This window comes from Hordeum vulgare, chromosome 2H (assembly GCF_904849725.1).
Source record: "Hordeum vulgare subsp. vulgare chromosome 2H, MorexV3_pseudomolecules_assembly, whole genome shotgun sequence".
NCBI classification, from domain to species: domain Eukaryota; kingdom Viridiplantae; phylum Streptophyta; class Magnoliopsida; order Poales; family Poaceae; genus Hordeum; species Hordeum vulgare.
In genome coordinates this window covers 131,382,791-131,408,063 of record NC_058519.1, presented here as the reverse complement: position 1 = coordinate 131,408,063, position 25,273 = coordinate 131,382,791, and the positions used below count along the sequence as shown (strand labels likewise).

Below are 25,273 nucleotides of genomic sequence, written 5' to 3'. Positions count from 1 at the left end.
CACACACTCATGTGTTGATATGAAGATACTCCAATCCAACCATTTGAACCTTGATCTCTAGCCTCCCCAAGTTGCTTTCCACCAAATCAATCTCTCCTACCCATGCATATTCTGTGAAAGAGTGATTTTGTGTTGAGGAGACTATCTTTAGAAGCACAAGAGCAAGGAGTTCATCGTTCTACCACATCTATTATCTTTTGGAGTGTGGTGCCTCCAAGATTGGTTAGGTGTCGCTTGGGAGCCTCCTACTTCGTGTTGTGGAGTTGAACCAAGATGTTTGTAAGGGCAAGGAGATCGCCTACTTCGTGAAGATCTACCGTGAGTGGGGCTAGTCCTGTGTGGACGGAAGTCGTGTTTGAATAGACAAGGCCATTTCTTCGTGGACCCCTTGTGGACTCTTGCAGCCGTTACCCTCCGTGGGTTGAAGTCTGCACTAACATGGACGTACGGTAGCGCCACCTATCGGAACCATGCCAAAAGTCGCCGTGTCAGCCTCTTTGCGTTTGATCTCCTAAACTCTATTCCTTACTACATGTGCAAAGTCTTTATTTTTCCACTTTCATATTTGTTGACTAGCATGTGTAGGATGTACTAGAATTGTTAGAATCGCTAAAATCTGCCAACCATTAATTTGGGAAAAGGCTAAGATTTTAATCTTGTCAAGTAGTTTATTCACCCCTCCTCTAGACACACCTTCTATCGACCCTTCACGATGACCTGTCTGGTTCTTTATCCTAGACCATCGACGACCCCGTCTGGGCTCCACAAAAGCGAAGGAGCCCCCTCCTCGCCAGCTAGAGCACCCTTTTTGCCACTCCAGCAAATGGCACGGCCGGCCATATGGAAGATACAGGGGAATAATATGCCTCCGAACAGGCCGTCGGACATGAGACTAGTGTAGGACACCCGTGTCGTGAGAGTGAAGCTCCGCGCGATCCGTATGTGCACGTACCTTTATTTTTAGTTAAAACATATTTAAAATGTAAATGTTTTCGTCCAGTTTATATGAGATACGTCGTGTTTGCACGAATTTATGTGTAAATAGTGCTGAATGACGACCTCTTGCATCAATGTTTATGGATTGATCTTTTCATGTCCATGAAGAAATGCGGAAGAAAATTTACTGAGTTACCGATGTCCTTACCAACTCTGTACGAGGGGAACCTGAAAAGAAACGAGTACAAAGAACGCGTCAGCGTGTGGTCCAGATAATAAGGAGTGACGAAAACGCATGAATTGACGCCCGAAGCCGCTATTAAATTGACAGCAAGAACTGAACCAACGCAACGCCACGTACGTGACTTGACTCAAGTTGACCACACTTCGTGATGGCGCCAACCAGATCACTAGTTTTGCTCGTGGCGTACACCGTACTCGCTGCGGTGATGCTGCAACCATCAGAAGAGAGGGTACAGACGGCCAAGGCGCCATCAGCGCCACATCTCGCCGGAGGCAAACAAGCTGAAGCAGTAGTGGCTACCTCCTCGCCGGCTTCACCATTCACTGGCGTCCCGCAACTGCCCCCTCTCCCGGGCTTGCCGCCTCTAGCTGGCCTGCCCGCGTTACCGCCGTCGCCCGGCTTCCCGGGCATGGCAGGCACGCAGCCGTCTCCTTCGCCTTCGCAGCAGCCGGCCATAACATCATGCTTGGGACCGCTGATACTTGTGGCACCGTGCGCCCGTTACCTGACGAATTCCAGCGTGCGAGCGCCGCCCAGAACGTGCTGCGACGGCCTCAGGTCGCTCGTCGGCGGCGGCAACAGGATTTGCCTGTGCCACGCCATCATGGGCGACCTGGGCACATTTGCAGGCGGGACGATCGACCAGCTGCGCATGTTGGTGCTGCCTCTAACGTGTAGCACGTTCGTACCGCCGGATCTTCTTCTGATGTGCATCGGCAAGTCGAAATCGTCGTTTGTTTTATTTCACATTAAATAGATTAATTTGTACCATATGTACTAACGAAATGAACTGCCATGCGTTTGCACTTTGCAGTGAACCCAGTTCCGCCGATTCTGCCGGAATGAACCATTAGCGCGCGGGTGTCGGAGAAATGTTGGATGCTCTGTGCGGCAGCTGCTACATGCTACCCGTTTTTTCTTTTTCTTTTCCTTGTGCTACATATATCTGGGCACCACATCAGTATCTGTTGTAAGCTCGTGATCTAAATAGGTTATATTAGTTTATAGAGGGAGTAGTTGGCAGCACTAGTTGCAGACGTGTGACTATTCACTTACCACTTAAACACAGCCGATATCAAAACAAAAATTCACTTAACTAGATATAACCTAATCATATGTCAAATTTGACATATTCCATTTCTGATCATTTCCAGAACTCGCACTTTCAAAACAGAATATCTCTAATTAAATTAATAAATTACAAAAAACATCTCACAAAAAAAATAAACAGAGGGGAGGGGGTCCCACTGGCAGTGTCGTCAGGCCCCCCTTAGGGTGACAAGTGGGGCCAAGGCCCACTGTCAGTGCTATATATATCTGGGCACCACACCAGTATCTGTTGTAAGCTCGTGATCTAAATAGGTTATACTTCCTCCGTCCCAAAAAATTCTTGTTTTAGCTTTGTCTAAAAATGGATGTATCTAAATACTAAAATTTAACTAGATACAATCACATCTAAACAAATTTAAGACAAGAATTTTGGAACGGAGGGAGTATTAGTTTACAAGGGGTAGTTGATAGCACTTGTTGCAGACGTGTGACTATTCACTTGCCACTTAAACACGACTCATGTGAAAACAAAAATTCACATAACTAGATATAACCTAGTCATATGTTAAATTTGACATATTCCATTTCTGATCATTTTCAGAATTCACACTTTCCTAAAACAGAATATCTCTAATTGAATTAATAAAATACACAAAACATCACACACAAAAATAAACAGAGGGGTGGTCCCACTGGCAGTGACACCAGGGACCCCTGAGGGTGACAAGTGGGGCCAGGGCCCACTGTCAGTGCCCCACCAACAGGAACAAAAAAAATTAAGGATTAAAGGGCGCCCGAAGGGGATCAAACCCGGGTATCCCCGGAAGGAGACAGAGGGCGCAACCACTAGGTGGGGTGGGTTCGATACTAGCGGGCGACTCTGGCCTTTTGACCCAGCCGCGGAGCGGGGTCCTTTTCTTGCCGACGGCAGGGAAGATGACTGTGCTGCCGACGAGCACTACGGCCACGAGCGAGGCGGGGGAACCACGGCGGGGCTGCGGGTTTCCACGAGGGATCCATTCCCGTGGTGAACGCAGCTGCGGGGCAAGCACAGGGAGCCGCTCGAGCTCGAGCTTGACTCGGCTCGGGCATAACGCTGCGGGGCGATGGGAGGCGAGCTAGGCGAGCGCGGCGCGAAGGGGCGCGAGCCCTGGCGTGCCTGGGGCTGAGATACGACGCGGAGGGCACGGGCGCGCGCGGACACTAACTCAACACACAGCAAAAAAAACACGGGCTTGCAGAGCACCGATAGCACGACAGTGGCACGAACAAGGCGGCACTTACGAGGAACGACGAACGCGGGGAAGGAGCGGGGTGCGAAGACTGGTCACCTAGTGTCCACAGCACATGTAGGCGACGTAGGGGACGGGATGGAGACGACGCACACGGCGAGCTTTCTGGATCGCGAAACAGGGGAAGAAGAGCTCGGGGCCGAGGCTGATCTGCGCCTTGGAGACCTCCGTGACGTCGAGGAAGCAGATCTATACGGGGGCGCCCTTCCCGCGGCACCAGAGAGCTGGAGGCGAGACACGGAGGTCAACCCAAGCACGAGCGCGAGCTCGGCCGGAGCACTGCGTGTTAGGTTTCAAGCAGCGATCTACCCTTTCTCCCCTGAACTTTTCTCTGAAAAACACAACGCACGCACGAGGCTAAAGGAAAACAGGCTAAAGGAAAACAGAGAAGAGAAGAGAGACGCCGTCAGGAGAGAAGGATCTTTTGCGACCCTTAAATCGTGCATCTTTTCTTTCTTTCCTTTTATTCCATTGCATAACCGAAGGGAATCGTTTCCAACCAGCGCGCCGGCCGAACCGACGCGCCGGTCGCGGGTCCGGCTCCTCTGCAGTGCAGCTATTACAGCACCGGTGTACATCAACCGTTAATTTCAATCTGACCGCTCTTATTTCCTCCTTTAATTCTTTTATAATAAATGACAACAAACACCTGAACTGTTGGCTGCAAAATCTCCTACGGCAGATCCCCTAAAAAAACTCGTACGGCAAGTTGGCGCTAAACAGAACGCAGGTTGGCGCCAAATATCTCCATGCCTTCGCGCCGCCCGTCTTCGTCCTCCTTGTAACCAGAACACACGTTGGCATAGAGATCTCCCTTTTGTCTATCTCTGATCGTCCTCCTGTCGCTGATTTGTAAGTGGTGTTGTTGATCTCCCCTTTGCCATTCTCCTAGCAACAAAAAAGAAGCGGATCAATCTCTAGGGATCTAACATGTGGTCTGATTCTGTTCATGTTCTGAAGGCAACAAGACAACTCCTATACTGAATTTGTGCAAGGTCTAGTGGAGCATATGACCAACTCCAATGAAGATTCAAACAGGTACCATCAATTTTGATAAATTCAGCAGTAGCGAAATTGCAGAGGAGTCGAACCCTCCGAACAACCCGAACAACTAGTAGAATATCAGAAGTGATAAAGAACGGATGAGATGTAAAATTTATTTCTACATCTTCTAGATGATGTTAGTGGAAAAAAGTGATTATAGCAGAAGTGATCTCTATTGTTTTGGACAACCTCAAGATAAAATACATGAATATAGTCAGATCTGTACGTGGAAGTTGTACCATAGGTGCTTTGCTCATGAAATGTTTGGGATTTCCATTACCTGACAGGAGATTAATGTAGATGATCTCCCTTTTACCTTCCTTCTCCTAGCAACAAAAAGGAAGTCGATAAATCTCAAGGTATGTGACATATGCACTGATTGTATTCATGTTCTCAAGGTAGCAAGAGATTTCCTCTAGGCTGAGTTTGCTATGCAATCACAGATTACAAAAAGGAGAAGACAAGGTTTGATGGAGAGTATGACCAACTCCAATAAAGATTCGAACAGGTACACGCAATTTTGTTAAATTCTCAGGCTATGTCATCATATTCTTATAGTGTGACTAGACAAATAAATTAAGATATGCCTTTACATGACAAATAATATGATTCCTAGTTGGATGCCTCAAATTGGTATGAAATTTAATTCCACAAAAGAGGCTTGGAACTTTTGGACTTGTTATGGAGGTCATATTGGTTTTGACGTAAGGGTAAATTATGAAAATAAGAGCAAACTTGATGGTGCAATAACTTCCGCGAGATACGTTTGTTCCAATGAAGGCTACAGAAGAATAGACAAAAGAGATCATAATACCAAGCGTCCTCGTGCAGAAACCAGGACTGGTTGCAAGGTTCGAATAGGAATCACCATCGACCGAGAAACGGGAAATTATGAAGTACATGAGTTAGTCACTGATCATAACCATGTCTTGCAGTTGCCTGGAACATGCCACTTGATGCCATCACAACGAAAGATATCAACCTTGCAAGCTTTTGATATTGAAACTGCAGATGATTCGGGAATTGTACCGAAAGCAGCCCATGAGTTGGCAAGTCGGCAAGTTGGTGGATCAATAAACCTGACGTACACACCTCGTGATAACAAGAACTATTTGCGAACCAAGCGTCAAAGGGAGTTGATGTATGGTGAAGCTGGAAGTATGCTTAAGTACTTTCGAGAAAAAAAAATGAGAATCCTGCATTTGAATATGATGTACAACATGATTGTGAGGAACAAATAGCAAATATCTTCTGGGCCGATGCAAAGATGATCATTGACTATTCTCATTTCGGTGATGTTGTTACGTTCGATACTACATTTGGGACAAATAAAGAGTACAGACCCTTTGGTGTATTTGTTGGCTTCAACCATTTTAGAGAAATGGTCATTTTTTGGTGCCGCGCTTTTATACGATGAGACATTTGAATCCTTCAAATGGTTGTTCAACACTTTCTTATCCATACATAACAAAAAGCAACCTAGAACTATCTTTACTGATCAAGACGTAGCAATGGGTAATGCAATTCAGGTGGTATTTACAGAAGCATGGCATGGATTGTGCACTTTACACATAATGCAAAATGCCATCAAACATTTACCTGCTAAGAACAAAGATGAGGATGGCCCAAATGTACTTGCTGATTTCAATGCTTGCGTGTACAAATATGAGGATGAGGAAGCCTTTGAAGAAGCTTTCACTGCCATAAGAACCAATGTGGATACACAGATTTGGTTGGACAGTATCTATAAAGTAAAAGAGAAATGGGCAAGATGTTACATGAGGAATGCTTACACTCTAGGCATGAGAAGCACACAATTAAGTGAGAGCTTGAATAGTGACTTGAAAGACCATTTGAAGTGTGATCTTGACATTCTTCGTTTTTTCAAGCATGTAGAAAGGATTGTGCAAGGAAAGAGAGACAAAGAGGTAAATGAGGAATATGAGTCTAGAAAAAAATTACCTAGAGTTAGAATAAGAACTCCTACAATAATACAAGCTAGCAAAGTTTACACACCTCAAATATTTGAAGATTTTCAGAATGAATATGTAAGATCCATCTCAGCGTATCTCAAGCCATCGGAGGAACACAATGTATATACTGTTGCAATTGCCAGTCTTGACCCAAAATGCTCCTATGAAGAAGAATGCAAAGTTGTAGTTGATGAAGAGAAAAACGTTCTATGTAGTTGTGGGCAATTTGAAAGAGTTGGTATATTGTGTAGTCATGCTTTGAAAGCCCTTGATGTTATGAATATTAAGTATTTTCCAGGCCAATATATTTTGAAGCGATGGACTCGAAAAGCACGAAGTGGCACTATTCAAAACAGCCATGGAAACATTGTTTTGGAAGATCCTACATCGGAAGATAGGCATCAATTGAAGTTTTTCATGCATGACTTCCTTGACATAGCTTCCCAAGCAGTTGCATCAGAAGAGTGCATAAAATTAGTAGACGATACTTTGAAGATTCTTAGGAAGCAAGTTGAAGACAAAACACCTACTACTGTGTGCAGAAATGAAGCTATATATCAAGAACCAGACATTTATTTGCAGACTGCTTGCCTAAAGAAAAAGGAAATTCAGAAGAAGACTTCAAAAAGAAAGAAATCATGGCTTGAGAAGCAACATCCGAGTAAAAGGAAAAAAGGGACAGCTAAAGTCATACCCCCAAAACAATCTTCTTCTGTAAATTTCTTATCACATGTCTCAACAACCTACAAATTTACTAGTAACTCAGCTAATATTTATTATGATTTATTTTTTGCATAGAGAGGAGCAAAACATATTCCAGTAACACAATGCGAAACCCCTATACAGAAAATGAGTGAAACAAATGCAGATGGTTTGCAGGAATATGGGTACTATGCTCGTTTATTGATGGTATTCCACTTATCATGTCCAAAACTCCTAAAATGCATTGGTAAGCAATATGGTTTTTTGTCTAATCAGTTATATCTCTCTTTAATTTGCAGAGTGAAGCTGATGACATTTGGGACTTAGAAAATAATTCATATTTTCCAAGGATATGACAATACTTTCATAGAGATATGAGAGGACAGTCATGCATTTGTGATATGTTGTCTTGCTAGATCAACCTCAACTACAGCCATGAACTGCAGCTAGTAATTCATTTTATTTGTGATGTGTTTAGCACTTAAGGAAAAGACAGAGACAACATCCTTTGTATCTGTTTAACTGTTTTAAAGTGAGGAAAAATAAAAGGATAGTAGCACTTAGTTTTGTTGATGTGCGAAGCAACAACGACTTGAGCAATAGATTTAAGATCATCAAAAACTGATTTACATTATTCTGGAAATTTTCTAGTCAGAACCATGCCAAAATCCATATGAAGAATGAGACCACGACTGTACTGCTACACACTACAAGGTAGAAGGCAGCCACGTACTTACATGTGCCTCTAGCGAGCTCCAGAAGCGCCCGCAGGGGCGGGCACCCACGCACCAGAGAGAGGGAAGAATAGCTCGCTCCTCTTTGACGGCGGCGACATGGGTGTCCGTCAGATCCCCGTCGCGGGAGGAATCGTCCAAATTTCGTCGAGGTGGATGGCGGCGCAGCCTACGAGGGGTTAACGGCGCCCAAGTAGCCGTCGTCCACGACATCGGCCGGTGAACCCAGGGGACGGCGGTGGATCCTGGGAAGTTGGAGACAGGCCGCGGCGCAGCACGCGGGCATGGAGGTCCAGCCGTCGGACCGTCGCTCGGGGAGGGAGTGGGTTTGGCCGGAGAGCCGAACCTTTACCGGCGGCGAGGCCGTCTACTCGCCCCTCCCTCAATCTACCTGCTCTCTAATCCAGTTAGTGTGTGGTGTGCAGTTTCTATGGAAGTACTTATCCGGAAACATAAAGCTTTATTCTTAAAAGAATCAAGGGAGAAAATAAGAGCGGTCAGACTGAAATTAACGGTTGATGTACACCCCTACAACACGCGTGCTGTAATGGCTCCACTGCAGAGGAGCCGAACCCGCCGGTAGCCCCCTCGCGCGCTGGCCCATGCAACATTTTTTCCATCCCGCGCGCTTCGTTGGTCAATGGATGCAACATTTTTCGTCTAAATTTGTTGCTACCAGCGTCATTTTTGCTGCAAGCATTTTTTTTACTATATTTTGTCCCAATATAAAAGTTGCATATACGTTTGGTCGCAACTCCAGTTCGTCGGATTTTTCATTACAATCGATGTTTTTTTACTTTTGTTACAACCGTGTTAATTTTTGCTACAACCGGCATCATGTATTGCTGCAACCGTTCACTAAAAAAGTTGCATACACGTCACGTAAATATTTGTTACAACCGGCATTTGACTTTTGCTACCACGTACCATCAGCTTCTTTTTTTGCTAGAATCACGTAGATATTTTTTTTGCTACAAATTTTGTTTTTTGTTGCAACCGTTGAAAAAATTGCTCCATCGAATCGAAATTTTGCTGCATAGAGAAAAAAATGTTGCATGCGGATCCAACGGTGCGGACGCGCGGGGGTTGGTGGATCGTGCGGCCCGCGCGCGGCCGGCCGAAAGTTTGGGTGATCACTCCCCATAACCGAAACACCGAAAGTCCTGCCACGATACAATAGTTGAGCGCGTCATCCCACGAGCTTGGATCGTGCCGGGTCTACACCTAACTAACGAGCTTGGATCGTGCCGGGTCTACACCTAACTAACGAGCTTGGATCGTGCCGGGTCTACACCTAACTAACGAGCTTGGATCGTGCCGGGTCTATACCTAACTAACTGAACTAAAAAAGTGGGCCGGGCCACAACGAGAACGCAGCTCGCTTCAGGCTTATTCAGTTAACATGTACAGCAATATGTAACTGAACTTAACTTATTTAACTACTAAGGGCATGTACATCTGCACAGACGACTGGTGACTATAACATATGTACATATCAACTTTATAGACTGTCAAAAATATAATGCTAAAATAATGGTATCTGTTAGGCCGGCTGTAATAGTTCAACTATCCGTAAATATCTCATTCACGAACCTGGTCTAAAAGCCCAATACATCCGACGAACTCGTACAACGGGAAATAAGCAATCTAGAGGCAGCGTTTTGTGCGAAAACAGACCGTCGATATTTGGACAGACAGCCTAGATAGTTTTTACCTTTATCTCTCTTCCACGTCATGTATTTTCTTACGTGGCCTGTGTTACAGACAGCTGACTAGATGCCTTTGTACATGCCTTAAAGGAAATAAGCAGCAAAACTACGGATACGTCGAGGTTAACCTGACATTCACCTCCTTAAGCTTGATGTATCTGCTCTTGCATATACACACCGATCCTCTCTCTTAGCTTCCTGAAATTTTATTCTTCCAAGAGGCTTTGTGAGTATGTCAGCCAACTGATCACCACTACGGACATGCTCCCCAGACACTGATCCCGACTCCACCATGTCGCGGATGAAATGATATTTAATATCAATATGTTTACTCCTGTCGTGGTAGACCGGGTTTTTGCACAGAGCTATAACTGACTGGTTATCAATTTTCTAAAGTACTTGATCAACCTCCTGCCCGAGTACATCAACTAATAGCCTCGCCAACCATATTCCTTGACAAGCAGCACATGCGTCCGCCATGTATTCAGCTTCACATGACGAGATAGCAACGACTTTCTGTTTCTGAGAGAACCAAGTGATCGGACAAGAACCAAGATAGAACATAACTTCACTTGTGCTTTTCCGATCGTCAACGTCTCCAGCCATATCACTATCGCTGTAGCCATACAGGCGCAATGTTGTTCCTTCCTTCCTCTCATAGCAGCACCCATAATTCAGTGACCCCTTCACATATCTAAGGATGTGCTTGACAGCAGCCAAGTGTTCACTGGTTGGTTTCTCCATGAACCTACTGACAACACCGACAAGGAAAGCAATAGTCGGTCGTGTATGAACTAGATATCCGAGACTTCCAATAATGTTATGGTATTCAGTAGCATCTACTGGTGGAGCTGTACTAGTTTTTCTCAATTTCAGTTTGGGTTCCATCGGTATCAGTGTTGGGTAATAGTCCATCATTCCTGTCTTTTCAAGAATTTTTGTAGCATAACCCGACTGACAGAGAAAGATGTTCCTTGGACTTTGACGTACCTCTATTCCAAGATAATATGACAACAACCCCAGATCACTCATGCTGAATCTGTCTTTCATTTGCTTTTTGAAAGAAGCCACTTCTTCGGTGCTTGTTCGAGTAATGATTAAATCATATATATATACTCCAACAAGCAACCTGGATGTACCATGACACTTCTTGTACAAGGCGTGTTCCAAAGGACATTTTCCAAAACCCAGCTGCATTAAAGTTTTATCCAACTTTGAGTTCCATGCCCTTGGGGCCTGCATCACACCGTACAAAGCTTTGCTCAGTTTCAGAACTTTTCCTTCCTCTCCATTCACTTCAAACCCTGGTTGCTGTGACACAAACACTTCCTCAGCAAGTTCACCATATAAAAATGCTGACTTTACATCCATATGATGTATTTCCCAACCCTCCTGAGCTGCAAGTGCAATGATAAGTCTGATGGTTTCCAACCGAGCAACAGGTGCATACACCTCCTCAAAGTCAATTCCATGCCTCTGAACATATCGCTTGGCTACTAATCTAGCCTTGTGCTTCACTATGTTGCCATGTGAGTCCTTTTTCAATTTAAAACCCCACTTTACGACCAATTGGTTTTGTACCTGGTGGTAGATGCGTGAGCTTCCAAGTCTTGTTTTCTTCAATGGAGCTCAACTCGTCTTGCATTGCACGCCTCGAGCATGCATCTTTGCTTGCCTCCAGGTATGAAGTTGGTTCAGCCATTCCCAGCATACACAAGCTATCCTCATTACCATCAACATCAAGAGTTTCATCATAAATATCGTCGAGCAACCGGTACTTTCGCGGTCCTTCTGAAACTGTTGGTTGTGAAGCATTTGTTGGTGGTGATACAAAGTTTGAGGGTGACTGCACCGCCGTCATCGGGGTTTCTGGTTCAGCTGTACTTTCAGAACTTCTCGCCTCGTGGTCAACCTGCAATTTGCCACGTGTTGGAGATGGCATGGGCATGCCAATGTCGAGATGTGCACCATACTGAACTGTGAAGGTAACACTACTCGACTGTGTCGGTTCAGTCTTCTCTGAACCCCAATCCCACTGTCCATCTTCTTCAAATACTACTTCTTGACAGATGTGTAGTTTGTTTGTCTTTGGATCATACATTCTATATGCCTTTGAATTTGGCTCATACCCAATGAAGATCATAACCGAACTGCGATCAGCCAGCTTGGGAAGATGTGCACCAATTTTCTTTACATGTCCAAGGCATCCAAATGTGCGCAGAAAATGCACATCCGGTTTCTTCTTGTACAAAGCCTCATATGGGGTCATACCTGGGACACTCTTAGTTGATGCACGCTTGAGCAGGAAAACTGTAGTGGCTACAGCTTCACCCCAGAAAATACCCGGAAGATGTTTGTTTTTTAACAGGCTCCGCGCCATCCCCTCGACTGTTTGGTTTCGGCTTTCAACAACAGCATTTTGTTGCGGCGAGTACGGAGCAGTGAGATGGTGCTTGATCCCCAAATCTTCACAGAACTGAACAAAATCCCTTGAGGTGAATTCGCCTCCCCTGTCTGTTCGAAGTGCCCTTACAGTGAGTTTTAGTTCAGTCTCAACTGATGCCTTGATCTTCTTTACTGCACCTAGTGCCTCATCCTTGCTTTTTATGAGCACAACCCACATATAGCGAGTGCAATCGTCCACTATCAACAAGAAGTACTTTTTCCCGCCAAAAGTTGCCGGAGAAATTGGGCCACAAAGATCTCCGTGCAATAGCTGCAGAGCTTCATCGGCGCGAAAGTTAGCTTCGGCAGGAAATGGTATTTGACGCTGCTTAGCGACTAAACATCCATCACAAGACCGATCACCTTGATCTATCAATGGTAAACCTATCACCATCTTCTTCTGACCCAAATTTCTTAGCGCTGAGAAGCTCACATGACCATATCTTGCATGCCAAAGCCATGCATCATCACCTAACTTGGACAACAAACACTGTGGCAATGTGATGTCAATATGAAACACATACATCCGTTTTTTGGTTCTTCTCACTTTAGCTAGCACCTTGCGCTTTCGGTCTTGCACCACCATCGCGCCATCCTCAACTGAATATTTGCACCCTATCTCGTCAAGCTGGCCGAGGCTAATGATATTGTTTCTCAGCCTCGGTATGTAATACACCTCAGTCAAGATATGGTGATCACCAGTGTATGCCTCAAACAAAACTGAGCCTCGACCCTCGATCTCAACAGTGGAGCCATCTCCAAATTTAACTAAACCATGAATGGAGTGATTGATCTCTGCAAATTTGTTTAAGCACCCAATCATATGGTTTCTAGCCCGAGTCTCCAAATACCAGACCTTATCCATGGTTCCCTGCAGCTTGGGTTGTACTTTGTCCTCGTGCAGCATCACAGTTTCACTCACCGTCTCTGTCACCTCAGCCAGAGTGCACATCTCTGTCAACAACAGTATTGGATCCTCATCGACCTGCTTCTACACAAGATTGGCCTTCTCTCGCTTTGGCTCCAGGCAATCAGAGGAGAAATGACCATGGACATTGCAGTTAAAACACTTAACTTTTGAAATATCAAACTTACGGTAACTTTTCTGCTTCCCCTTCCCGTTCTGGCCACGATCACCACGACCTTTGTCCTGGTCGCCGCCTTGACCTCCGCCTTTCCTTGCACCGGAACCAGAGGCGCCGCCACTGTTAGCCGCTTTCTTTCTTTTCATCAGCGACTCTAGGGCACGTGTGACAAGAATCAACTGCTCATCCTTGTCGCCGTGGTTCTGCCGACGCCCGCGCTAGTTCTCCTCAAACGCGCGCCCTGATACGTCTCTAACGTATCTATAATTTTTAATAGTTCCATGCTATTATCTTGTCAAACTTTGGATGTTTTATATGCCTTTTATATCTTTTTGGGACTAACTTATTAACTCAGTGTCAAGTGTCAGTTTCAGTTTTTTCCGTGTTTTTGACCCTTTTCAGAGGAGAATATTAAACAGAGTCCATACGGAATAAAACCTCTCAAAAGATTTTTTCCGGAGCAGAAGATACGCAGGGGGCGTGAGAACCAAGGCAGAGGCCACCAGGGGAGGCCACAAGCCCCATAGGCACGGCCAGAGGGGGCCCGCGCCTAGCAGGCTTGTGGGCCCCCTATGGCTCGTCTGCCCTACCTCTTCCGCCTATAAATTCCCGAAAAATCCAATACTACGCGAGAGATCCACGAAATTACTTTTCCGCCGCCGCAAGCTTCTGTCTCCGCAAGATCCCATCTGGGGCACGTTCTGGTGCCCTGCCGGGAGGGGGGGGGGGATTCAGATACGGAGGGCTTCTTCATCAACACCATGACCTCTCCGATGATGCGTGAGTAGTTCACCATAAACCTTCGGGTCCATAGCTAGTAGTTGGATGACTTCTTCTCTTTCTTGGATCTTCAATACAAAGTTCTCCATGATCTTCATGGAAATCTATCCGATGTAATCTTCTTTTGCGGTATGTTTGTCGAGATCCGATGAATTGTGGATTTATGATCAGATTATCTATGAATCTTATTTGAGTTTCTTCTGATCTCTCTTATGCATGATTTCATATCCTTGTAATTCAATTCGAGTTGTGGGTTTTGTTTGACCAACTAGATCTATGATTCTTGCAATGAGAGAAGTGCTTGGTTTTGGGTTCATACCGTGCGGTGACCTCTCCCAGTGATAGAAGGGGCAGCGAGGCACTCATCGTGTTGTTGCCATCAAGGGTAAAAAGATGGGGTTTATATCTATTGCATGAATTTATCCCTCTACATCATGTCATCTTGCTTAAGGCGTTACTCTGTTCGTCATGAACTCAATACACTAGATGCATGCTGGATAGCGGTCGATGTGTGGAGTAATAGTAGTAGATGTAGAAAGTATCGGTCTACTTGTCTCGGACGTGATGCCTATATGTATGATCATTGCCGTAGATATCGTCATGACTTTGCGCGGTTCTATCAATTGCTCGACAGTAATTTGTTCACCCACCGTAATATTTTCTATTTTGATAGAAGCCTCTAGTGAACACTATGGCCCCCGGGTCTACTTCACATCATATTTTCCGCCTTACACTTTTACTTCTTTGCACTTTACGCCTTCAGATCTCACCTTGCAATCAATCGTGAAGGGATTGACAACCCCTTTGTAGCGTTGGGTGCAAGTTTGCTATTTTTGCGCAGGTACTTTGGAAACTTGGCTTGATACTCCTACTGGATTGATACCTTGGTTCTCAAAACTGAGGGAAATACTTACTACTACTGTGCTGCATCACCCTTTCCTCTTCAAGGTAAAAACCAACACAAGCTCAAGAAGTAGCAAGAAGATTTTCTGGCGCCGTTGCCGGGGAGGATCAAGTCAGGAATAGTCTCCCGTCAACGTGTCAATCTCTGGTACCGGGGATTATTCTAAGTGAAGCTTATCCAAGTAAGTGTCGCAAACTCATCTTTTGCATTTACTTTTTTGCCTCTCGTTTTCCTCTCCCCCACTTCCGAAAAACAAAAATCTACAAAAATGTTTGCCTTTTTCGTTCGCCCTCCTTTTTCGTTTGCCTTTCCTTTGCTTGTGTGCTATGTGCCTTCAATATGCTTGCATCTTCGCTTGTTGAAAATCTATTGATATGGATCCTCATCCACTTGCTAATCTCTTTAAGAGATCCAATTATGTTGATCCAATTGCTAGTGAGTTGAGTGCGCTTGACTATCTTTTTGGAGTTTTGCTTGAGATGCGTGAATCTAAAAATCGTGATGAAGAAATTTATGAAGTGATTCACGAGGGCTCCTTGAATGAAAAGCATGATTGCAATGATTTCATTATAAATTCTATTAATGACAATCATGCTAAAAATATGCAAAACGCTAAGCTTGGGGATGCTAGTTTTGCTATGTCCACTACTTGTTGCAATGATCATGATTGGGGTAATGATTTTTCTTATGATCTTGAAAATTTGTTTAAGCCTCATGATGAATATGATATTTGCAATATTATTGAAAGTGGGTTTGGAGAATTCATGACTTTAGTTGATGATAATCCCACTATTTTTGAAGAGCGTCAACTTTGCATGCATGTGGATCATGAAAAGAATATCCTATATGATAGCTATATTGTTGAATTTGAATATGATCCCACATGTAATTGTTATGAGAGAGGAAAATATTGTGGTAGAAACTTTCATATCACTAAATCACCTCTCGTTATGTTGAGATTGATATTGTCTCTTTCTTCTTCCTTGCATATGGTAGCTATTGGTTGTCTTGACAATTTGTTCTCCTATAAAATGCCTATGCGTAGGAAGTATGTTAGACTTAGATATGTTTGCCTTATGCCTAGCTAAAGGGCGTTAAAGAATAGCGCTTGTTGGGAGGCAACCCGATGAATTTATCTTTGCTTTTTTGCTTTATATTTTGTTGCGTCCACACCATCATAATTCTATTATGATTGTGTCTTTTGTGTTTCTTTTTGTGTTTGAGCCAAGTAAAACCTTTATGACTAGTTTGGTAATGGTTGTTTGATCCTGCTGGAAAAAGACAGAAACTTTTCGCTCACGAAATTATTTTTCATTTTTATCCAGAAAGATCTTTTGAGTTGATTCTTTTTTATCCTAAGGCTTTTCCATTCCTATAGGTTACGTCCTACGGTCAGCATGTGCTCTGATACCATTTCTGTAGCGACCTGACTCAAGACGAATCAAGCCTCTGGTGTTTCCGTACCATCGCAAGATCATGCTGGTACACACTCAGTACATCAATGTATATATCAAGAGTTCAATCACAGAGCTTTATTAATCCAAATCTCATATCGAGTACTTTATTACAATAATGGATTACAATAAAGCGGCTGAAGGCCATCTCATGAGATATCTAACGAAGACTAGCGGAAGCATCAGGTAGACGAGTCCATCCGACTCCAGGGCATGTCGCTGAGCGTAGATCGTAGCCTCACTCCTGGTCGGAAAAGTACTTTGCAACATGATACGTTTGTCACGCCCAAGATGCGACCCTATCCTCGATTTGGCTCGAGGGCCTCGTCAGGGATAGAAGCGCATCTCGTCGTGTCACAAGAATGGATATCGTTACAAGTACATGTAGTGAAAAGAAGAGATAGATAAAGAGTTGGCTTACACTCGCCACAAGCTACATCAGAGTCGCATCAGTACATACATAAACATCAAGAGTAAGAGCAGGGTCCGACTACGGACGAAAACAACGACAAAAGAAGAACAACGTCCATCCTTGCTATCCCAGGCTGCCGGCCTGGAACCCATCCTAGATCGATGAAGAAGAAGAAGAAGAAGAAGCAACTCCAAATGAACAATCAACGCGCTCGCGTCAAGTAACCTTTACCTGTACCTGCAACTGGTGTTGTAGTAATCTGTGAGCCACAGGGGACTCAGCAATCTCATTTCCAAAGGTATCAAGACTAGCAAAGCTTAATGGGTGAGGTATGGTTAAGTGGTGAGGTTGCGGCAGCAGCTAAGCATATATTTGGTGGCTAACTTACGAGTACAAGAAATAAGAGGGGGAAGATCTACGCAAAGCGGACGTGAACTACTGATGATCAAATGAATGATCCTGAACACCTTCCTACGTCAGACATAACCCCACCGTGTCCTCGCTCGGAGAAAGAACTCACGAAAGAGACAGTCACGGTTACGCACACAGTTGGCATATTTTAATTAAGTTAACTTCAAGTTATCTAGAACCAGTGTTAAACAAAGTTTCCACGTTGCCACATAACCGCGGGCACGGCTTTCCGAAAGATTTAACCCTGCAGGGGAGCTCCAACTAGTCCGTCACAAATTACCACAAGCCGCATAGAAATCCTCAATCACGAAGCTCGCGAACTCGTCGGATTCCCTAGTGGAAAACCTCAACTCTGAGATTACCCAAAGCATCACCGGAATCCCCATGCACAAGATATCTCATCGAAGGTAAAACTAATCCAGCAAGGCCGCCCGACGTGTCGTCATACCCGATAGGAGCCGCGTATCTCGTTCTCAGGACACGCCGGATGGAACTAGCTACGAGTGCCAAACCTCGAGTTTCCTCGCGGTGGCCCCGCAGGCAGACCGTTTGGGACCAACACCATCAGCACTGGCCCCCCCGTGTTTATGTAAAATTACTCCTCGGGTAGCGCTAACTCCCTATGCATTTCAATTTAACAGAATTATTATGTTGGGCAAATGTAGAACCAAAGTTGGGCCTTGCCAGACCAGCTTTAACCTAAAACAAATTATCAAGGGGGTCCCCATAACAACCCCGATCGTGTTAGGAGCGCTCAATTATGGAACATAACACCGGTAGCCGAAAACTAAGGGGGCAAAGGTGGAACAAAACACCAGGCTAGAAAGGCCGAGCCTTCCACCTTCTACCAAGTATATAGGTGCATTAAATTAAATAGCATTAATATATGGTGATATGACAAGGAACCCATGTTATCACATGGAAGCATCTGCACCTGCAACTAGCAACGCTAATACAGGGTTAAGCAAGCGGTAACATAGCCAATCAGTGGTTTGCTAGGTTGAACATGTTGAAGGTTTTCATGGCATTGTTGAGAGGCTGATATTTAACATGTGGTAGGCAACGAGACATAAACGGTAGAAGCGGTAAAACTAGCATGGCAATGATAGTAATGGTATCTGGGGAAATGATCATCTTGCTTGAGATCCCGCTTGGAAGAAGAATGCCTCCGTGAAGCAGACGAATCGACGTAGTCGAACGGGTCCTCACAATCCGGCACGCTGCGGATCTCTATCGAGACGAAGCAAACCGGAAACACAAATCAACACACAAAATTCACCACATGATGCACAACACATATGATGCATGAGCTACTGAATACATGCAAGTCACGGCATGACAAATCACACAATCAGACACTACACATTAAGTGAAGTTCAATATGCAACGAGTTGCATATTGACGAAACTCCACATATGAATTATTTAGTTCACTCCCAGTTAGTTACACGGCAATATTAAAGTTGTCAAACATGCAAGAGGTGAAGCGGAAATTAAACTACCTATCTAGACATTTTAAATGAGGTCGGAGATGACATATAGCACCTCCGAAACGACCTCACATGTTAATTTACAATTCTGTCCAGATCTGAATTAATGCATTTAATTGGTTGTTAAACAGCAAAACAAATAGGTTCACGTGATTCTACGCGTCAAGGCAAGCAATCTAGACATAAAGAACATCTCCAACGGAGCTACGGATCAAAAGTTACGAGCACCGCAAGATATGATGGCATGAATGCAAAATGTGTGCAACGGCGGCTACGAGCACTTCAACACATTCAAACAGCAAGAGAAAATGAAACTACACGAGATTCTAAGCAAGTTTCATGTAGGTCACGACCAAATCGGAGCTAGGGTTCAACATCTACGAGCAAAACAGGAAATCACTACAATCTGCCAAAAATAGCCACATAGCACTTTCTACGCCCCATAACTACGGCTACACAACTCCGGTATGCTCAAGCAAGGCATGGCACGGAAGAGGGCAAGAAGCTCTACTACAAACAACTAACAACAACTAGCATGGCAGCAAGGAGCACTAGGAAAAGAAGACACAAAACGGCATCTCACACACTATTTCAGACTTAGTGAAAATTACACCTCACGAAAGTGCAGTTTTCAGCCTGAAGCAATATTGACAGCAGAAAAACCTATATCTACAGGTCTCCAAATAGCATGAAACTTAACAGCATGCTAGAGAAACACAAGGGGTACAACTAACTCCATTGGACCAACTCCAAAAAAGCTACAGATCACAAGATGCAAGCAAGACAAGACAGCAACAAAATAATAACAGATTCCAGACTTAGAAATATTTCAGCTCCTCTAAAACAGCACTATTCCTAGCAACTTGAGAGCACGCAAACAACACCTAAACATGCATCTCTATTGCAACCAAAAATACCAGGGGCTAAACAAAACATCCAAGAACAAATTCCGAGTTGACAACTCCGTCAAACAACGCACGGAATAAATCCTACGAATTAAACAAAAGGGCATCACGGCAAAATATCTCGCGAACTAACTTCCTCAAAAGCTAAAACTAATTGCTCAGAAAAATCCATGGGATTTTTCTACCCCGGAAACATATAAAATATGTGGGGTTTGCAACACCAACTAAAGCCACACATTAATGCGGGAGAATAAACCTAGGCACGAAAAAAATAATCTAGCGGCAAATCCCTACACGCAAAAATATCAATGACCGCTCTAAAAAATACATAGAAAATAGCTCCCTAGAGCATGGACATTTATTCTACGTCATACGAACAACCCGGACACGCGCGAAAAATAACTATGGATCGAAACCTACTGTAACAGCACGCAAAACAAAGCATTATGCACCCTAAACGGCGTTAAACAATTATGCATGTTTCAAATTCGTATTCTACGCGCGAAACTACCACAAAACCATATATAACATGTCTCGAACCGGCTTACGGTTTAAAAGTTACGGGGGTTTAAATAAATAGCTAAATCCTGAAATTAACTAAACCGAAAATAAATAAAAAACTAATCTGTAACGGGCCGAATCTGGTGGCGCAACATAGCAATAACACGCCTGGGGCGAGGGGTAGGGCTTGCTGGCTCACCTTGCGGGCCAAGGCCTAGATCTGGAGGCAGCAGGCCGGCTTGGCGGCGGCTGGATCGGGCCGACTGGAGTCGGTGGCCGACTGGGCCAGCGAGCGGGCAGGGAGGCGGTTGGTGGGCCGAGGCGCTGCGGGACGTGGCAGGCCTGGCGAGCGTCGCGCTGGGCCGCGGGGCTGCGGTCAACGCTCGGGCGAGCGCTGGGCCGCTGCGGGACGCCGACCTGGGCCCCGGCGTGGGAGGCCGAGCGAGGCCCAGGAGCCAGGCTGCTCGCGCTGCACCTGGTCGTGCACCTGCGCCCGAGCTGCCAGCCATGGAGGCGGCGGCCGGTGGCGAGGGCACACGGTCGAGGCGCGGAGGCGGCCGGGAGGGGGCGGATCCGGGTGGATCCGGGTCCTCCGGTCCCATTCCGGCCGGTGGCGGCACGAGCCGGGGGCCGGTGGAAGAGATCGGGGCTTGGCTTCCATGGTGGTTTCCTGCTAGCACACACAAATAAGAAGAGTTAGAGGGAGGCCGAGATGGGAAGGAAGAGGGCGGTGGGCTCAACCCGGTGGTCGCCGGCGGCGGGATCTCGCCGGAGTGGCGCGGCGGCGGGGCCGGACGGCGTCGACGGGGCATCTCGGAGCAGCACGGGGAGGGCTCGGGAGGAGCTGGCCATGGCATGGAGCTCCTGCGGTCGCCCGGACATGTCCGATTTGACCACGGACATGTCCGGTAGGTGAGGATTTGGGCGAATCTGAGCCCCATATCTCCGATCCGAGGGCTGAGAAAGACTATGGAGCTTGGGCTGCGGGATTTAAAGGGTGTGGCTAGCAGGTGGGGATTTCTAAGGGGGGTGGCTGCAAAAAATGACTAGGAGGAACCCTAGTGGAGTGAGAGAGGTCTCTCCATGGTGGTGGAGCTTATATAGGGTTGGTCTAAGGTGGGGTGGACCTCATCCGTCCGATCGAGATCCGACGACCACGAACGGAGGAAGTGGCTAGGTGGCACTACTGACCTGTGCAGAAGGGTTATGTAGGGATGAGAGGGAAAATGGGCGGCACGACAATGGATTTTAAAACACCGACAGACATCCGACGGTAGACCGAATACGGTGCCGCTACGGGCGACGGTTCGGGTACCAGACGGTCTCCGATCGCGACGAAATTCGACAGGCGGCCTAGCTATATCTAATCGCGACCGCGTGCCAAGTTTCACCTCGATCAGAGAGAGTTTTACACGCACTTTTAAAAACAGGGTTTAGACGGTGCCGCGGGCTCGTGCGAGTGCAGTCGGGCTCAGAACGGACAACGGCGCGAACCGGCAACTAACAACGGATGCAAGTTTTGAAAACGGGCGGCAACGGGGTGCCGATGCAATGATGATGATGCGCATGATGCGATGATGACGCGACAAATTAATCAAGTCACACGACGAAAACGGAAAGAAAAGGGGAAGCTTCTGGAACGTCGGCATCGGGCTGTCACAACGTTGCAGTCGTGTAGGTCAGCATATGGAATATGTCGGCAAGTCATCAAAGAGAGGGGTAAAAATAATAATCAACTATCTCTACATGGATATTTGGCAGGTGGGGCTATAAGTTTTGCATAAAGCCAATTTTCTCCTACAACAAGAGGGGCTGGAAGCAAAATATTACTACATTGTTTGTTGTTAACGAGATGGTTCCGCCAACCAATTCTCGTACCCGAGTTGTTGTTAACACCCACATCATTATTAAGTTGTGTCGAGAGTTCAGGGGAATTTCAATGCCTTCGGCTCAAGTTTTCCATGACCGTGGACACGACTAATCAATTAGGTTGGGCACTCTGCAGAGTTTTGCACACGTTCCCCACAAGATTTGATCGCCTCCGAGTATGTCCTCGCACTTCAGAGTGTTTGAAGACCGGATGATCAAAACATGGTCTTTCAACGGGTCCCTCTGAATCCCTGTCGGTGCCCATCCATTCCTATCGTTCTTCTACATCTGCTAGCACCGCCTGTCCAGAGTCGCCGCGTTGTCCAACCAAGCCAGAGCCCATAATGACTTGTGGCTGTGCAGGTAAGCCTTGGGTCTTGAAGCCTCCGTCCGTCTCTTCGAGCCTGTGTGAAGCTTTCCACAAGATGTCATGGCCGTCTCCAGCATCCCGGGTCATCCACTGGTTTCTCCAGGGAGCCGATCAACCGTCCTTCACCCAGAGTTGCATTGCATCACGAGGTCTTGAAAATCTTGTCTTAACCGGTCTTGGTTATTTAATCAACCTCGCATCACTCGTGTTATGCACTCAACCGAAAAATCCCGTCTACTCAAGCATAGCAATATGAAATTTGTCGTCCCAGGCCAAGTATCGGGGTTATTGTGTGCCTACTACATGATACTACAACCTATACTAAAATTTCCAAGTACCTAAGTAGCATGCAATTGGGCAAAAAAATGTGAAACTACCATGCATCGAAAAACATAGGAGATAGTATGATCAAAATGACTTGCCTTGATGATAGTTGTCTTGATCGAGCGCTTCTAAGTAACAAGCTTCGCACTCCGGGTGATCTACCGATACAAACAAATACACACCATAAGCACTACAATCAATCAACAAGTAAAAATATCATCAGAAGTAATAAGTGGCTATGGCCTAAGTGAAAGAATTCACTACACGTCACTAAGGCAGAAACTTGTTTCTGTTAAAACCCCAATTAAAATTTTTAAAAACATTTGAAACTTATACCACAGTAAGATATAATCACTAGGAAGCAGTAGCAAAAATAATCAAATACAAATATTTTTTTAAACTCCTGGAATAAGCAAAACAAGGTTTAAACTAAATCTGATCTAATTCAAATTTGAAAATTTCAAACATAGACAAATTATATGTTTTTAAAGACTACAGAAAAATTGTGATCTACCGGAAAAAGAATCAACCTCATTCGATCTCTAGATCAAAAGTTATAGGGGAAACAAGATTACAACTTTCTCTGTTTTTGAATTAAACAGAAAAAAGAAGATTTGCTACTAATCAGAGGTACAAGTGGCAGTCTCTGGTTGGCTGTGGGGTGTTTGCTGCGAGGGATACTAGCACACGGCTGCAATCTAATGAGAACTACTCGGCTCAGTTTAAGTGACAGAAAAACCGATCCGGTTTTTTGTAAGACCCGAAGGGGTATGCTGGATCTAATCTAACCCATTGATCTAAGATCCTACGGTGGAAAAACAGCAAAAAGAAAAACTAGAGGAGGGAGAAGATCTCACCGTGGACACAGGAGGCTGGGAGCTCCGGTGGCTGCTCCGGCGAGGGTGGAGAGGCACTCCGGCGAAGGGGCTGGTCGCCGGCAGGGTGGGGCGGCGGAGGAGGGGGCGGTCGGCTCCGGGGCGTCGGGGAGGCAGCAGGGGAGGCGTCCGGGGCGACGGGGAGGCAGAAGGATCTTCTGTTGGTTCGAGCAGGGCGGAGCTCCGGCGACGTCGAGGGGGCGGCATGGGGCTCGGGCAGGGCGGCGTGGGGGTGGAACGGGGCGAGGGCGGCTCGGGGGTTCGGTTTTTATAGGGGGAGGGGGGTGGCCGAGGGGGAAAGGAATCGAGCCAGCCATGGAAGGTGCGAGCTTGCTGGAGAAAGGAAGTCACGGGAGAAGAAAGGAGGAAGGAAGAAGAAGAGGGAAGGAAAGAGAGAGAGAGAAAAAAGAAAGAAAAGAAAAGGGGAAAAAAGGAAAGAGGAGGTGGGCGTTGCGGTTTGCGAGAGATCCTGGCTTCCTGGCGATGGGGATCTCGCCCCAGAAATATCTCCTGCTTTTTTTTAACAGAAACTAAAACGAAATAAAAGGAAACAAATAAAATAATTAATATAGGGTATTATATACCAAAATGATCAGAAAAATATCCTCTACCCGATTAACATTTTTCCAAGGCAAAAATAAAAACTTAAAAAAATGTTTTTTTTTCAGAAAAAAAAATCCCTTATGCTATATTTTCTTTTTGCAATTATTTTCACAATAAAACTTTGGCTTTCTTGGCTCAAAATATTTCAGAAATGCCTCACATTTTGGAGGGTCATTTTCCTCCGCTCTCTCTTGCGTTCAAGAGGTTATTTCCCGGCATTTCTCGTGTGAAGAAAAAAAAAATAGAAATGCAAAAGCAAAAGTCGAAAGAATTCAAATGCAAACTTTATTTAAATCAATATGCATAGATGCTTAGCTACAATGTAAAACATTCCAAATTAGGAAATTTGGGATGTTACACCAAGCTAGATCGTTGCACATCCCAATACATTGCCGGAGGCATTTCCTATAGAGTCATCATCGTTCTAAAGCTTCGAGCTGTGAGTAAATTAAAGTGTGATGATCATCATTATTAGAGCATTGTCCCATGTGAGGAAATAAAAAAAAAGAGGCCAAAGTTGCTCACACAAAAAAGAGAGAGATATGGAAAGAGGCCAAAGTGCCCAAAAAAAGAGAGAGAAAAAGAAAGAAGGGACAATGCTACTATCTTTTCCACACTTGTGCTTCATAATAGCACCATGTTGTTCATGATTGAGAGCCTCTTGTTTTGTCAACACCACGTGCTAGCGGGAATCTTCATTATATAACTTGGCTTGTATATTCCAATGATGGGCTTCCTCAAAATTGCCCTAGGTCTTCGTGAGCAAGGAAGTTGGATGCACACCCACTAGTTCTCCTTTTGAGCTTTCACACACTTATAGCTCTAAGTGCATCCATTGCATGGTAATCCCTACTCTTTCACATTGATATCTATTGATGGGCATCTCCATAGCCCTTTGATACGCCGAGTCAATGTGACCATCTCCTCCTTTTTTCTCAGAACCTCCACCACACTCTATTCCACCTATAGTGCTATATCCATGGCTCACGCTCATGTATTGCGTGAGAGTTGAAAAAGGTTTGAGAAAGTAAGAGTGCGAAAACAATTACTTGGCCAATACCGGGGTTTTGCATGATTTAAATTTGTTGTGTGGGGATGATGGAGCATAGCCAGACTATATGATTTTGTAGGGATAATTTTCTTTGGCCTTGATATTTCGAAA

The 25,273-nt window shown here is 45.3% G+C and overlaps 2 protein-coding genes across 12 annotated transcripts; one reads left to right on the top strand and one right to left on the bottom strand.

Annotated features, from left to right (window-relative positions):
• Positions 1-1,266: 1,266 nt before the first annotated feature.
• LOC123425860 (inverted formin-2-like) lies at positions 1,267-1,937 on the top strand. The gene has a single exon (XM_045109603.1). It carries the CDS (start codon positions 1,329-1,331, stop codon positions 1,935-1,937), a length of 609 nt encoding a protein of 202 aa, XP_044965538.1. The 5' UTR covers positions 1,267-1,328.
• Positions 1,938-3,931: 1,994 nt separating this feature from the next.
• Positions 3,932-8,427, bottom strand: LOC123425518. Of its 11 annotated transcripts, none has more exons than XR_006621852.1 (8): positions 7,979-8,427; positions 6,583-6,700; positions 6,360-6,440; positions 6,166-6,264; positions 5,659-5,762; positions 5,381-5,571; positions 4,847-4,892; positions 3,932-4,410 (listed from the first exon to the last, which is right to left on the bottom strand). XR_006621852.1 is itself a non-coding variant. In XM_045109210.1 (4 exons), exons 1-4 carry the CDS (start codon positions 6,437-6,439, stop codon positions 4,210-4,212), a joined length of 426 nt encoding a protein of 141 aa, XP_044965145.1. In that variant the 5' UTR covers positions 6,440-6,575; the 3' UTR covers positions 3,932-4,209. The 11 variants fall into 11 exon arrangements, 3 of the variants coding, with proteins under 3 accessions (XP_044965145.1, XP_044965146.1, XP_044965144.1); XR_006621851.1 differs by having other exon boundaries at positions 5,381-5,505; positions 5,596-5,762; positions 7,979-8,426; XR_006621849.1 differs by having other exon boundaries at positions 5,381-5,762.
• Between the last annotated feature and the right edge of the window lie 16,846 nt (positions 8,428-25,273).

Bases quoted from the DNA above. Each gene is read 5' to 3' on its own strand.
- LOC123425860 (XM_045109603.1), top strand. From the start codon at position 1,329: ATGGCGCCAACCAGATCACTAGTTTTGCTCGTGGCGTACACCGTACTC.
- LOC123425518 (XM_045109209.1), bottom strand. From the start codon at position 8,188: ATGTCGTGGACGACGGCTACTTGGGCGCCGTTAACCCCTCGTAGGCTG. The intron at 4,893-7,978 runs GTAAGTACGTGG...TTTTGTTGCTAG, and splicing joins GGAGCTCGCTAGAGGCACAT to GAGAAGGAAGGTAAAAGGGA. The intron at 4,411-4,846 runs GTAATGGAAATC...TTTTGTTGCTAG, and splicing joins CTACATTAATCTCCTGTCAG to GAGAATGGCAAAGGGGAGAT.